Genomic DNA, 16,767 nt, shown 5'->3' on the forward strand with positions numbered 1-16,767 from the left:
AGCCTCAAAGTTCTAGAATCGCAAACTGAGACATAAACAGAATTCCTACAGAATCAGAAAAGAAATCATAAGATCTCCTATACTCTGCTGTGCGTTTTGGAGTCACCTTACCTTATTATATTCCACATGAAGCTTTTCTTGCTCATTCTCTAATTTATCCTTAATATTCTTCTGTTCAGCCATATTTTCCTGAATTTGAATCATGCGCATATTTCTCTCTATTTAAATTAAATATCCAATTTTACTTCAGTACAAAGTAAAAACTGTTATAAACAATACACAAAGAAAGAAACTAGCTATAGAGATGGTCACATAAACCTGCATTAATTAAAAACTTTTAAGTACACAGAAAACAACATGAACCTAGATTTTTACAAAAACATATCACATAAAAATAAACATGCCTTTATTTTGATATAGTAACATAGCTAATGAATTTTTTTAATGAACAGTATAAAAAAACTTGCATTAGTATACTTTTCTCAGTGAAAATGTACGTGTGTCATTGTCTATACTGACCAAAATAATAATTCACAAAGTCAGCTGTGAGAGCTGGTTGCTTATGTTTTCTCCTTCCATCCACACTAGAACTAGTATCTGAATTGTCCACTGGAAATATATCTGTACTGATCCCCATTAGTTCTGCTTTCCGCATCAGTTTACGAATGGCTGAAGCACTACTAGTGAGTGGTCTGGGCAATTTTTCCCTTGGAACCCATGCTTGGGGTCTGGTGGATCGAGCCAGTTCTGCCTTGGCACGATATTGCTGAAGCCGGGCATTGATCCTTGCCTACAAAAGAAAGGCACACACATTTGCAAAGATAAAACATTAGAACATACTCCTTATGATTTTAACTTCTATGTTTAGAGATAGTAAAGATAACTAAAACTCCTATTCAGGGTAAATTATATGTATCAATGGTCCTTAAAGTATAGTCTGATTCTTAGGTTAAATACAGTCATCTAGTAAATACAGTTCTAATTTATGATCAGAATTGTAAGAAACAAATTTGATTTAGCTGAAGCTTCTCTCCTCAATAACAGCAATAGTCTCCACAGATTTACTTAAAGTACAAAAAAATACATTTTAAATAATGGGCAAATTGATCAAATCCTATGCATAAATGTACATTAGAACAGACTGAAAAAGCAAATTGCACTGATAGAGTAATTTTTGCCACATTTTTCTTTAGGAAATATACTTTAGAATGGCAGCTGTGTTGACAAGATGAGGAGCAAAATCTTCAGCAACTAACTCTACTCACCATTTACCTTAAATCACAGATCACTAAAGTAACTAACTGAATTCAAAATTATACGTTACATATCATTGGTAAACATACACAAGATCTGAAATTTATAATGGTAAAAGGAACAAAATGCCTTTGGCATGATTCCCATACCTGTGCTTCTGGTGATAGTTGTTTCTCTCTCTCTTGCAAAGACATTTTACAATAAGATTGCAGAGCCAAATAGTTTTTTCTCTTCCACTTTCTGTCTAGCCTATCTGCATGTTGCTTACAATAAGCAAAAAATGGATCTGCTATATCCTATTAAAAAAGGGGGAGGGATGAACAGTTTTACTCCAATGGGTCACTTAAAAAAACACAAAAGAACAATACTTCCTTTATGAAGAATCTACTAGTGTTGGTTACTTCTATAATAAATTGTGGAAGTAATTTTCATACACTATGATAAAGATTATTACTTTAGATACTTAAGCCAATATATCACTTCAAATTATTGACTTCAAATTAACATTTTTTTTTAATTTAAAGGGTCTTGTGGAGGACTGGGGGTATTACTCAGTATTAGAGCACTTGCCTTGCATGCACGAGGACCTGGGTTTGATCCCAACACCACAAAAAATAAAATAAAGAACCTTAAGGATTTAAAAAATGTTGAAATCAAATATTACATATTATTGGGTATATTTGTATATTCTTTACCAAAAAATCACTGTTTAAAACAAACAAGATTTTAATAAATTTAGGTGGAAACCATCAGTAAACATTAAAGTTATATAGATAAATACTATAAAACAATAAATGCCAACAATATAGGACTAATCAACACAGATTAAGTGGGCAGATCTTACCCAGTGCAAAAACAGATTAAAAAGGCCAGACCCTATCAATAAAATATTTGGGGATACCCTTATATCTTTTACAAAATCTTGAATAGGAACATAGCTTTCTTTCATGGTAAAGGACTAAGGAAAATATTAAAAGATCTTTCCTGTCCATGTATCTGTCATGACCTTTGTACACCCTTGATGGAACATCTAAAGAATGCTGACTTCTAGGTGGATTTGGCTCACTCGGGAGAATTCAAGAGACATTCTTATCTCAAGGATATCACTCCCTCCCTTCATTTGGGGGATGAAGTGTCCTTGAGGAGTTCACTAGGTCACGCAGATTGTCAGAAAGCAGCTTTCTGTGTTTTAACTTGTATTTAAAGAACCCCACTGAGAATAAAACTTTGGAGTCTCACCTATGGAGATTCTGCCAGGGACTTCCCAGTCAGGACCTTGAAAAGCTGCCCTGTGACTAAACATCTAGCAGTTTCTTTGACTTTCATGAAAATACTATATTTATATTTATCTTTTATCTTAACAAATAATAATAGTCTAGTGAATAACTTTATCCAGGACAACAAAATTAATCTTTGGCATCAGATTTTACAAAAAAAGTATTAGAAATCAGACTTATTAAAAGCTGGCAAATCTTTCATACAAAATATGTATAAATCAATAATTGTAAAATACTTTTAAAATATCCAATTCTACCTTTCACTTTTTAACCCCACCAAGAGTTCATTCCTACCAATCCTAGTTCTCCTAGCAGTATTGAGGCATCAGTTCAACAGTTAAAGTTGAGCCCTAAAAATTTAGTTCATGAATGATTTCAATGTTTGTGGGAAAAATCAATAAAACTTTCATAGAAAATTTTCTGTATAACAGTACAACTGTTCAATAGTAGCAAAACTGTACTTTAATCACAGAAGAAAGTACTATGTAGGTTTAGATAGAATGCAGGTAACTTTAAGACTAACTACATGGTACCATAAGTTAAGACTAACTACAGAGTATTATAAATTCCAGGCATCACAACTAAACCTGTGCTACAATACAGTTTTTAAAATAACATGTGTCATAACATGGTTTCAACAGCTTTCAGTAATACAGGTTGTGTCATAACATGATTTGACTATTATTCTTCTAAAATAATCTGGAATATTTACAAAGTGGGTCAAAAAGAATAAAGATTTAAAATGGTTCCTCACTGTTGTGATAAAACACTATGGCAGGAGGCTATGAAAAGTCATAAAAACTGTGGTAAGGTGTACAATATCATCAGATGAATCTGAGGTATTCATACTATTTTTTCAACCTTTCTTTAAATTGCTTGTATAAAACTGCCATGGAAAAAGTAAGAAATCCAATTTGGTAAGTCTCTAAAAATAAAACTACTTCCTAGAAAGGATAAAGGGAATATAAAACTGACAGAGAAGGCAAGATATGCTCACAAGCAATATATCCATTTTAATATGAAAGTTTCTTTTTCTTCTTTCCTTTTTTACTTTTGTGGTGATGTTAGAGATGGAACCCTGGGCTTTGTGCATGCTTGGCAAGCACTCTATCACTGAGCTACACCCCAGTCCTAAAATGTTTCTTAATTAAAAAATACTTTTACATCCCATGAATCCCAATGTACAGATCTACAACTAAGTACAAACAACCATGACTTTCCTTTTAACAGAAATATTACTGTCAAAAGCAAACTTCATTGATATTAATTCAAAGTCTTGACTTTCTTAAAACAATTTTGAGAAACCTTTATTATTTTCCAATTATCTGTATAACACAAACCAAAAATAAATGTAAATATGTTCTAAATCATTTCCCTCAAAAGATCTTTGTCTTCCCAAAAAGAATTGTATATAACTCAATGCAAAGGGACCCAAACCACCACAGTATAAAAAGTTACGTTCTCAGTAAGTCTGAAAAGAAATGACTACAAAATAATTGTTGTAACTACAAAGCTCAACTTTCCAGTAGACAACTAAACTTAACCTGCAAATTCTGATACTGGTATTCAATGGGAATTTATCTGGTATCTGAGTCTTATACTGCACTAAACCCTTCTGTACTTTTGTCCATCATCGAAAGCAATAGCTGTGACTAATCCACACAAACTTATTGTAGAATCACAACTCTGTTCTGCCCAGTAGCTGTGAAAATACTATGTTCATCCAGTATCCTTCATCAATTAATCAAGTTACAACTTCTCGGAATCAGAGCTTGGAATTAAGACAGATACATGTATTAAAAATAAAATATTCCCATAAGATCCACTTAAATAAAAATAAAATATAAATAGCTTCCTCTAATTTTTTCAATAAACTTTTTTCATCAGATTATCTTTGCTTGTTTCCTGAATATGAAAGAAATGTACTAATAAAAAGACAAGCATAATAAATATTTTTATTTGACATTGAAAATTCACCTAATGAAAAGAGGAACGTAATAAAAATAAGTTTACATGGGCTGGGGTTGTGGCTCAGTGGTAGAGTGCCTGCCTCACATGCGTGAGGCACTGGGTTTAATCCTCAGCACCACATAAATAAATAAAATAAAGGTATTGTGTCCATTTCCAACCAAAAAAAAAAAAAAAAAGGAGAATAGATTTACATATTACATGTTACATATTATCATGAATACACAGTAAAAATTACTAAGTAAACAATCAGGCACGTATAAATTGCTTAAAAATTCAACTGGACCTGCTCTCAGGACTCTGAAACACTTAAAAACTACTGCAGATCCCCTAAAATTTATGTGAGTTATACTTTTAGATAGTTATTATGTGAGAAATTAAAACTGAGAAATGTTTTAATGTTCATTAATTTTAAAATAAGTCTCTTACCATAAATACATATTTTATTAAAATAACTATAACATAAAAAATTGAGAAGAGGCACTTTTTTATTTTTGCAATGCTTGTTAATGTCTAGATGGATAACATAAAAGATAACTGGATTCTCAAAACTGTTTCTATATTCATGATGCTATTTTGTTATATGTGAGTAATCTCTGGAAATCTCTACTACTCATGCAGGATTTAAAAAAGCAAATAATGTTTTCATATTGTTATAAATATAGTGTTAATCTCACACTCCTTGAAAGAATCTTAAGAGGTTTCCAAAATATACTTCAAAAACAAATAACTGCCTAATCCAATGCCAGTAAACCTTTAAGGAATACAACAGAACTAAAAGTAATGGTAAAAAGGTAACAATACCCAAAGGAGATAATTACCCAAATACATCTACAGATTCTCATAAAAAATAAGCTGACATTTTAATGCTTTAAAACACCTGGGATTATGCATCATGTTATCTGTTAGATCTCATAAAAAATTTAATGTTTTCCAAAACTCAGACATTTACTCTTAAAGTTTTATAACACTGATGTAAGAAAGATTTTAAAAATAAATTTTCAAATTTCTTTTATGCTTTATACCTTGTTATAGAACAGAACAGAGTCATGAGAAGTCTTATAAATATATTCACCATCTACAGTTTAAATAAACAAACCTCTTCCGCTGCTGCCTCTGAAAGCAGACCTTCCTTCTGGGCACATGTCACATGAAAATAAGCTCTGCACATCCCTGCATCACAGCTAATGCAAACTCCAGTTCTAGCAAAACGAGGGTCTTCACAAAAGCTACATTCCTATAAGAGAACAATAGGAAAACTCACAGCAAAAATATTTCCAAAACAAAGATATTTCTCATTTGAAATATACACTAAATATTTAAAATGCTAAAGAAATACTAATTGTGAATCAACAGAGTACCACAACTCTAGGCAAGCCAAGACTTTATGAAAAAGGTAATTTGCCATACAGTTTTAATAAACCAAAATTCAACTTATATAACAACAATACAGTGACAACAAGTAACAAAATGAGGACTTAATATGTGCCAGGCACTATTCTAAACACTTTACATATATTAATATATATAATCACTTAACACAACTATTACACCGAAGAAGTGAATTATAATTACTCCTCTATTACCCATAGGAAATAGATATCCGCTATCACCCATAGGAAAATTAAGATGGACATGGGTTCAGTCAACTGCCCATATAACAAAGAAAATAGGAGTCAAGCTTCAAACCAAGACGATATTACTTCAAAGCCTACCATTAACCTATACTAACTTTTAACAGAATCTTGCTTGAAAAATGAAAATAATTAAGAGACTATTCATCAAAAACACTAACCAAGTGCAATCAAACAAATAACGGACTTTTTAAAACACCTTTAAAAGAACTAAATGTAATCTTAGATAATATGGTGAAATAGTGATACACAACACAGAAAATTATTTACTTTATTTCTATTCAGAGGGAAAACCATAAAAAGTATTAAATACTAAATTATTAAAAATCCTCTGATCAAATTTATTTTTTATACTTTTAACTATCTTAACAAAAGAAAGGAAACTAGTCTCAAAATATAAACTGCTCTAGTAACAAAAATCTTCATTTTAAAAAACCTGCTAAACTGGGCACCTCAGCACACACCTGTAATCCCAGCAGCTCAGGAAACTGAGGCAGTAGGATCGTGAGTTTAAAGCAAGCCTCAGCAACCCAGCAAGATCCTAAGCAAGTCAGCAAGACCCTGTCTCTAAATAAAATACAAAACAGAGCTGAGGATGTGGCTTGGTTCAATCCCCAGTACAAAAAAAAAAAACAAAAAAAAAAAAAACCTGCTAAACCATGAAAAACTGCCAATAGACAAATAAGTAACGTTCAGTGTATATATTCTAAGTAAACTAAATATGAAGGAAACATGCAAAGATGAAAATAAAGTTTCATCATACAGTAAATGTACTGTTCGAAAAAAAAATAGTGACTACTCACTGGGTAGACAGCAACAGGCTAAACATTAGCAATAAATAAAAATAAGAACAACGCTCTGGATATAGATGTGAACAACAAAGTGTTTGATTTTATTGATAAGCTAGAGAATACATAATTTTCAATTTCATTTTCCAATGATACTTTCTTAAAGCAAAATAAGCAAGAGAGATCATTAAGCTTGAGTTGTTTCTGTATCCCAAATCCTTACCCAAGTAAAGAAAAATTCCTTGAAAACAGATTTTTAAAAAAACAGAGTTTCAGTCAATCACCAAAAAGAAAACTAACCTTTAGTTATATAACTTGAGGTTTTTCTACTAGATCCCATTCACATCCATATAGTAAGCACAGCTACAATCCATTAAGTAACTCTTTTGCTTCCTCATTAAGCCTTCAGCTCACAATGCTAAAACAGAGCTCTCCGAACTGCTTCCGGTTTTCAATGCTGCCTAATTCATAAATCTTTTAATGCTCAAATATACCAGGTGAAACTTATTTTATCCAGATATTTTTAACAATTTTTATTGTCTGAAGTGGGATCTAAAGAAAACCTCTAGCAATCCCCAGAAAGAATGAGCAACCAGGTAAAGACAGACAAGCATATCCACTGTTCTCTTGTTTGTAACTGGGGATTATAGGTGAATTCCTTTCAGATTTATGCTTTGCAAAGGAGTTTTCAACCTCTTTAACTTTATGGATTTCATTAATCAGACTAGATTCAGAATCAGATTGAATCCAAAGAAAATGGGTCTATTAAGGTCCCAGTTAGGTACCTTCTGAAAATGGCTTCTGAATCTAAGGAGTCTGGGAGTCAAATTGAGATACCAGCTAATTTTATTTACAAAAGTAACAAGCCTAGAGCCTAAGTATATTTGGAAAAATAGGTGTGTTTTCCTTATTAAGGGCAATTTAGAATGATAGGTATTTGACAAAATTATTCACTAGCAAGATGCATTAGAAAAGTAATGATTCAAAAAGACTCAAAAACACTGGGATGCTATTGTTGATCAGTATGAGAAACATCTAAAAGATTAAATGAATCAAAAACTACGTTTCTAAAAGACTCCTTACAAAAGGCAAGAGTCTTTTAACAGCTATCAGTAAGTTAAAGCACAGCAGGAAAACAAAAATTGCATGTATTTAACATTTTAAATGTTTGCTTTCCTGAAAGTGGCCTGTAAAGATAGCTAATTGGAAAATAACTTGAACATGGCTGTCACTGATGTCATAAATCGACTTAAAAATGGCTTCACAAATCTCTTTGGTAACTTAGACCCTTGGAGTTAAAAGATGAATATTCACAAAATATCTAGATATTTCTGGATAAGATAAAATACTAAAATATTAATTGTCAAACATGAATGCATCTACTTTTGGTTTTTAGTATAATGAAACTAAAAATATGTGGGTCTGTTAGTAAACATATGCCATGCCACACTGAAAAACTACATTATGAGGAAGCACATGTTTCTAGAAATTATGAGTGTTAAGCTGAAGAATGTTAGTATGTGACAGGCAATTCACAATTGCTTACTTTCTGGTTTACACTAGAAATTAAAGTTAATTAAGAATTCTGATCAATCTGTGATAATTACAACTAGAAATAATAAGAAACTGCTTTAGTTAATGAACCTATGAGGTGTGAAAGATGTGTTTTTGTAAGGAATTTGTTTTATTAAGGAAATTAAGTTTTGTACTACTGTTGAATGACTATTCTACAGTGAAAAGGAGGCAAAGAACAGGACAAAAATTGAATGGATATAAGAAAATTGTAGGTTTGTAGAAGACATATTCTGGGAAAGGAATTTTATATGTGATCAAGCTTATTCAGATTTGAAGGAAATTCAAGTTTTTCAAATTGAGCATCAATATAAAAATACAATATCATGATGCAAAACTAGAATTAGTTTTTCTTTGTTAAATCAAAAAGGTTTTCTTGGAGTAGCAGTTTGTACTTAATAAGAAATTATGAAAAAAATAAATTATGAAAGATTTTTCTTCACGGTTCCAGTAATCTACCTAGGAAACCAAAAATATTTAGTCTTATCAAAATAATTCCCTTTCACATTGTCTTTTAACAGGTCTTTGATTTAAAAAATTGAGCAATCTATTAAAAGAACCAAGACTTTTTTTCTAGTTATGTAACTTTCTGTATGTGCACATAAAATCTTTTATCCCTTCGGATAACTAGGTATTACTTCAAAGTAATCTGTGATCCCATTTACTCAAGTGTTTTACTTCTGGCATTTTGACAACTTACCAAAATGAAATTCTAAATTAAGTTCTTTTGGCCTTGAACTAACTTTGGGATATCCCAAAGGGCCCCTGAAATACTCCATTACAATTTGTTCTCTCTCCTTATAAAAAGAGAGAGATCAGCCAGGTATGGTAGCACACACCTATAATGCAAGTTACTCAAGAGGCTGAGGCAGGAGGTTCCCAAAGTCAAGGCCTGCCCAGGCAACTTAGCAAGACCCTGCCTCAAAAGAAAATTTCAAAAAAGGACTGGGGATGGAGCTCAGAGGCAGAGCATTCCTGGATTCAATTCTGTCCAGGGGAAGGGAGGGAGGAGTGGGAGTGGGAGTGGGAGTGGGAGTGGGGGGAGAGTGGGGGAGAGAGAGAGAGAGAATGAGAGAGAGAGAGAGAGAGAGAGAAAGAGAGAGAGAGAGAGAGAGAGAATCAAACTGATTAGGTTTATTTGAAATGTTAAATCTGCATAGGAAGTATTGTCAAATAAAGAATGATCTTCAAATTTAAGGGTTTTTTTAATCACTTCTAGATTTATATATGGGACTATTAAAAATTACTTAAACCAGTCTTTTCTAGGGTGCTATCAAAAAGAAAGTAGTACTTCAACTTGCAAGCTGAGTGAACTAGACAATGTGTAGAAATGTTCATTAACTAGATAATCTGAACAAAATGTTGTTTTGTTGTTGTTGTTTTGTTTTTTGAACTATACTTAAATGCATCAGAGAAGTAACATGACAGTAATTTTATACTGTCACCCATAGAAGTGACAGTAATTTTATACTGACACCCATAGAAGTGAATTCAGGGTTTGGTGGTTTAATTCTGAGATAGTTTTTGAACTATCCCAATTACCTAAACTGAAGCACAAAAATACTGGGATAGGAATGGAGGCAGAATAAAGGGAATAGAGACTGCAAGAAGGGTTACAGCCCAAGGAGGATATTCCAGATATAATATCAGAAACTGTCAAATTTCTGAATTTTCACTATTTCCAAAATGTAACAATTCATAAAGTCCTGCTATGATCTGAAGGTTGGTGTCCCCTCAAAATTCCTATGTAGAAACCCAATATCCAATGTGGTATAAAAGGTGGAGACTTCTGAGAAGCCCACATGAATGAATTCAGTGGCCTTGTAAGAGGCTGCCCCTTTCTGCCATAGAAGGAGGCAGCAACAAGATACCATCCCTGAAGCAGAGAACAAGCCCTCACTAGACTCCATCTGTAGGCACTTTGATCTTAATCCTAGAGTCTGATTAACAAAAGTCATTTTATAAACTATCAAGGCTGAGAGTTATACTAAGCAGAAGGTTATGTAGTAATAAAAATAAAATAAATTCTTGAAAATTAAATTAAAAAGGGTGCTTATTTCTTTTACATAATTTTGATAAATTTCACTTCAAAAGTAGTCAGAAATTAAGATTACATTTGATCCAACTGATTATAAACACTGTGGTCTGTGAACTAGGAAGTATGTCATGTGTCAGTGAAACAGTAGTAGTATCAGTTATCATTTTATCACACAGGTTATTCTAAGTTAACAATACATGGAAGAATTAATACATTATTAGTGCTGGTGGGAAAGTACTATCAATAATAAATGATTTTCAGTTAAGGGCTCATCATATAGCATGACTGCTAATAGGCACTTTTGAAGTCAGCAATAACATAAATAAAAAACCATGGAAACTAACAAGTAAAAATCTTCTCATTTAGATAATCAAAATACTTTTTCTCACCTTAGCACCATATTTAGAATAGTTCATTTCTGTTAGTGTTACTGGCCGTAATTTGTCAATATCTCCAAAGGCTACCCCAGGAACATACAGAGCACAAACAATGTGAACCCATCTATAAGGAGAGAAAATACGATTTTGCTATCAAATCCTTTCATGAAATTCTCACATGGAAAAAAACATATAAAATATGTGCCATCTTAAAATACTACTGAAAAAAAATCTGTGATCAGATGTTAAAAATCTTAATTTCAGACACATAACTGAATAAAGAACATCTACAGAATAATAGCAGTTTGGAACAAAAAAAAAGTACTGCAATAAGCACTACTTTTCCAGCAGCTCAACCAAAAGTTAGATTTAACAACTATAATTACCTTTCACTTAAAATTCACTGTACTTTGCACTTATCTTAAATATTTGCATGAAACTACCATTCAAATGAAACAAAACAAGGCTTTCATATGCATGGAAAGATATTCAAATTCATTACTATAAGCACTTGGAGAATTAAGGATCCTAATTTAAGAATTAAAGATACTAAGTGAAGAACTGTGAAGTTCTTCTGAAGTAATTGGATGAAATTGTTCTCTAATATTACACTTTTCCAAATGATCTTGGGTAATCCTTAAGGGACACTTTTTAAAACAGTTTTGGTTTACAATGTGACTTTCTTGCCAGGTTAAAGTTCACTGCTAGAACAAGGTACAGAACAAAATTATAACAACATAAGGAAGTCACATTTTCACTCAGCTCATCAGTTCACTATACCACCTATATACTAAAATGTATATGCCCTGTTACATATTTTTGTACTAAAATGTATATGCCCCATTGTGTATTTTTAATGATGCTATAGCATTAAAAAAAAGTTCAAAAAAAATGTTCAGTTTCAATACAATGAAAAAAAAATCAGAGTTGGTTCTGATTTCATTTTTTAAACTACTCTGAAGCATTTTTAATATATTAAGTATCCTTCATTTGCTTCGTTTTGCCAAACAAAATGTTGAATCAACATCTTTGAAATTTAGGTAGCATATCTGTATCACTTCTGTAAGAAAAAGGGTACAAATGAGATGGCAAATCTCTACTAACCTTGTGATTATATTAACAACAAATTCTGCTTTACCACACTTTGAGAGTCTGTGAATACTACATGGTCTGGTTGTGTGGTACACTATGAGTTTTAAGGACTAAGAATCATTCTATAGATACACTGAGAAAAATAATTATAAATCTTTAAAAATATTATTTTATTAGGAAAAAAATCAAGGCTTTGAGATTTTCTTGATTTTAATCCAACCTCCCAAATGCACCCTATGGAGTTCAATATGAAGATACACATCTTCAACAAGCAGCTGCTTTCTCAATTTAATTTGTACAGTTTTTTCATGCTCCACTGATGCATTAAATGTCGCTGTACTCCGTAGGAGTTTATCTTTGATAAACTCAACAGCTGGCTGCTTGCTTCATACTGACCTTCTTAAAATGTTTTAGAACAAGTCACACAAGTACTACAGATTTTAAACTGCCATTTCAGTGTGACTGGCACAAAAGTGTACCATTTCACTCAACCACTCATGTGAGGATACCAACTTGAGACCTTATTAAAGTACATATCAAAGTCAGTGAAAAATCACTAAGACAATTTCAGTTCTTCTTAATACCAGTAAGTACTGTTTGTTCATGTGTTTAGCAACATATACTTTGCAATTAAAACAAATAAAATCAAAACATAAAAATCTTTCTTGTTACTTTACCATTCCTTTGCTTGGAGCTATGATGACAGATGTTGATTAGTGAAAAGAGCAGAAAACAAGCACCACATGAAATCATCAAAAAAATAATAAAAATTGTCATTCTAAACAGAAACCATTACTAGATCCTTTAAACACATATATTTTAATAAGTCAGACTAAGTAGAAATGTTTCTCAAAAGATTCATTTCTGACCATAAACTATATTAATCCAATGATTTTTAAATACTTTTTGTATGTAGTATCTTTTTAGTATATAAAATAAATTCATTTCCAGTGTGTTATTTCATTCCTTCATTCAATAATCAATTAGTAAGTAAATCAGGCACAGAGCAGTCCATAAGCAGTTTGAAAGTTATAAACATGCATGTGATTCTTGCAGCACAGTGTCTGGTTTGTTGTCTTCTCTCAGAGAACACTAGTTATACACACACACACACACACAACACATGCATGTGTGCGCGCAAAAAAAAGTTTCCTATGACTAGCTGACTGATCTCATTTTGCATATCAAAAACTGGGTTCAAGGGGCTGGGGTCATAGCTCAATAGTAGAGCACTTGCCTAGCACGCGTGAGGCAACGAGTTCAATTTCCAGCACCACATAAAACTAAGTCAGCAAAAATAAAGGTTTAATTAAAAAAAAAAAAAAACTGGATTCAAAAGAATTAAATGATTTCAAAATATAACAAGGTTAGTCAGTAATAGAATTAAGACCTAAAGAATTCAATACTGTCTTCTGCACCACAACAATTATTTTAAAAATCAAGGAATGGGGCTCAGAGTGATATTTTCATTTCATAATAGAAGAAAACTAACAAAAGACTTAAAGAAGGGAAGTATGTCTAATATTTCTGAAAATCAATAATATAAGATCATTTAAGAAGGGGTAAAATGGTCTCCCTAGAAAATGAAATAAAAATTTAATAACTAGAATGTTCTGATGATTTTCTCACATTATATCACATCATTTTGTATGTAGAACTTATGGCTCCCAACAAGAATAGAGAAGGAAAAGGTCTTATTAAGGCCATGTAATAGAAGTCAATTCCAAAGCCTTTTTCATTCTTTCTACACATTACTCTTCTTTGCTCCTGCTTTCCATTTAAAGGTAGAAGATCAAAAGGTATGTCCAATTTCCTGGCTTTTTATGTCCTGCATCAAATTGATATTACATCATACAAAATACATAAAGGAGTACAATTTCCACTGTAGCTTATATGTGAATGTGGACATCAATACAAAGTGTTCAAATAGGGTATACAAGAATTTTTGCCAGGCTGCAAATCAAGATAGGTGTTTAAACATGTAATATTCACAACAGCTAATACAAATATTTCTCATAAATCTCAATGGTTGAAGAGGTTTCCCTTTTCCACATCAGAAGGGACTTTATAAATTTTGTAGATTATGAAAGCATGAAAAGGCAGCTCTTCAATAAAACTTTTAAACTGTTAACAAAAAAAAAAGTAAATGATAATACAAATTCTCTTCCCCAAGAAGCAGGTCTGTAATTTTCCAAAGCTGCCTTACTTTTTCACAATTTGTTGCCAAACTTTGAATTCTCAGGAGTAGAAGAGTAACCAGAAACAATTTGTGCAGTAGCTAATTACCTTAAAAAAGTGGAGCAATACTGCTAACAAGGAAGCACTAAGAGCAGCAGCAGCAAGAGTAGGAGGAGTAAGAAGACATTTATTGACCACTTATGTTCCAGAAACTGTTGTTTTACATGAATCATCTCATTTAATCCTTACAACAGGGTTTAGGAAACTGAGGCTAAAAAGGTTAAAGCACTTGCCTAATACCACAGTTAGTTTAAAAAAAAAAAAATCAGAATCCAAATATACGTACTCAATTTAAAAGCATATACTTTCAATGCTTACTTAAGTCCCCAAATCTAGGCCAAAGTCAGACCAAACATAAAATCATGCCCATTTCTCTGATACAGACCACAAATTCATGTCAATGTCAATCATTTATCTTTTAATTTTGGATGTGATAAAGAAGGACAGTAAGATTTTTTATCATTTTTTCCAGACATTAATACATAAGAGTTTCCCAAGATCCCATGGTAGATCCTAGGCTATCCCAGGAATCTTACATGACAACATTTCTCAGGGATCTGCCCACCAATTAGTGTTAAAATGAGAAAAAAAATTTTTTATTAAGGTACAATTTATTGAAGTCTATCCTTTATTTTAGGACAAAATGTGTAATACCCTTTTCAATGTTTTAGTGACAATTCTTATAGACTGTTTTATTGTTAAAATATTAACCATATTTAATAAAAATATTGAAATATAACTTATTTGACAAAAATATAAAAACCTAAGCACCCCCTCTCATATTGTGGGGGAAGGGAAGGAAGAAAAATGTGATCTACAAAACACAAAAGGTTGAGAATTAGTCTCATATTTAAGTCACATGCCACAAATGACAAACTCCTGGGGGAAAAAAGCACAAATGATGTCAACACTATTTTGAGGACAACTGCACAAATGTGATAATAACCTTGAGTGTGGCTGAAGAGAAAAAAGCATAAGAGACTAAATGTGCCAGATATCAAGTTACTTCCTTTCAGTTTCAAATTCATACTCCGATACCTGCTCTGGAAGTAGACCTCATTTCTCTTTTGTAGAGTTCAATGGTAGTGACCATAACTCAAAGGTAGAGAGTATGGGAGAAGCAGCTTCTCAGCAGGAATACATAGAACACATCTGCTTTGCCCCAACCACTCCTCAGTCCCACAGCCATGACCCAACATGGAGATCACTATTCTGTGGTTCTCCTAACAGATATCATATGACCCAGGCTTTCAAACAGTGCAGCTCCCCCTGCAACTTGCACCTAGCCACATACTTGCCGAGAACTGAAAACCAACAGGCAAAGGAGGAAATTTTTCTAGCATCCAGGAGACTATCACTACAGTTTCTCCAAAAAAAGTCTGATCTTATTTTTCCAATTTTTATCATTTTTCAAATTTAATCCTTAGATAATCTCTTCCATCCACAGGGTATTATATATATATATATATTTTTTTTTAAGTCATTGATGGACATAATACCTTTATTTTATTTATCTATTTTTATGTGGTACTGAGGATCAAACTCAGTGACTCATTCGTGTGAGGCAAGCACTTTACCACTGAGTCACAACCCCAGCCCCACAGGGTATTCTTTAGAGTTCTTTTAATCTAACACTTACTCTTTTATCATAGTTTAACAATTCTTTACATTAAATTTTCCCCTTTTAAGTCACTGCATAGTATATTCTGCAGTGAGACATATCTGAGCTCAAGTCTGACTATTCACCAGCTTGTGACCTTGAGCTAATAAGGCCTCAAGTACTACCCCTACAATTTGGGAAACTCTACTACTTGCCTCTTCATAACGTCATTAATGAAATTAAATGGGAAGTCGGGTGCCATGGAGCACACCTATAATCCCAACAACTATGGAGACTGAGGCAGGAAGATCACCAAATTCAAGGCTAGTCTGGGCAGTTTAGCAAGAGATCCTCAGCAACTCAGGAACACCCTGTCTCAAAAAATAAAAAGGTAGAGATATAGCTCAGTGGTAAAATGCCCCTGGGTTCAATCTCCAGCACCAAATAAATAAATAAATAAATGGGATGATACAAAGACCAATACATCAAATACTCCAAAATGGTCTTTCTTCCTCCCTTCCATCTGTAGCTTGATGGCCATTTATTCTACTCAAAGAAGATGCAAAGAAGCAATCAAATGAAGTGTGAAATTCAGGAAATCATGAATAAAAGAAGAGAAAAATACAAATCAGACATGTTATAAGGCAGACATATGAACCCAACATAATTAAGAGATCAACCTTCCAGCGTCTGTCTCCTTGAAAATTCCATCCTGATTAGGACACAGTTCACAGCTGGGAGAAACACCACATTTACAGGCATCACAAAACCAAGGTTCAGTGGAGTTTTCAGAAGCTGAACTCATTATAGAGTCACTCTCTCCATCAACTCCATAACAACCTAAAACAGGAAAAAGAAAAAGAAAACCAGTTATGACTGAATAGGGTTAATTTTTTAAACTTATGTTTATAAAATTACAAAAGAGAGAG

The 16,767-nt window shown here is 32.6% G+C and overlaps 1 protein-coding gene across 4 annotated transcripts in view; it reads right to left on the reverse strand.

Annotated features, from left to right (window-relative positions):
- The window catches only part of PHF14 (PHD finger protein 14), a 198,157-nt gene that overhangs the window by 137,681 nt on the left and 43,709 nt on the right, over positions 1-16,767 (reverse strand). For all 4 annotated transcript variants that reach the window (XM_079152054.1, XM_079152051.1, XM_079152052.1 and 1 more), the window contains 6 exons: positions 16,519-16,678; positions 10,921-11,032; positions 5,599-5,736; positions 1,404-1,550; positions 520-790; positions 112-218 (listed from right to left, as the gene is read on the reverse strand). In XM_079152054.1, the coding sequence (XP_079008180.1) occupies positions 112-218; positions 520-790; positions 1,404-1,550; positions 5,599-5,736; positions 10,921-11,032; positions 16,519-16,678 (935 nt within the window). The remainder of the gene's footprint in view (positions 1-111; positions 219-519; positions 791-1,403; positions 1,551-5,598; positions 5,737-10,920; positions 11,033-16,518; positions 16,679-16,767) is intronic.

Source organism: Sciurus vulgaris (genome assembly GCF_902686455.1).
Source record: "Sciurus vulgaris genome assembly, chromosome: 8".
Classification (NCBI taxonomy): Eukaryota; Metazoa; Chordata; class Mammalia; order Rodentia; family Sciuridae; genus Sciurus; species Sciurus vulgaris.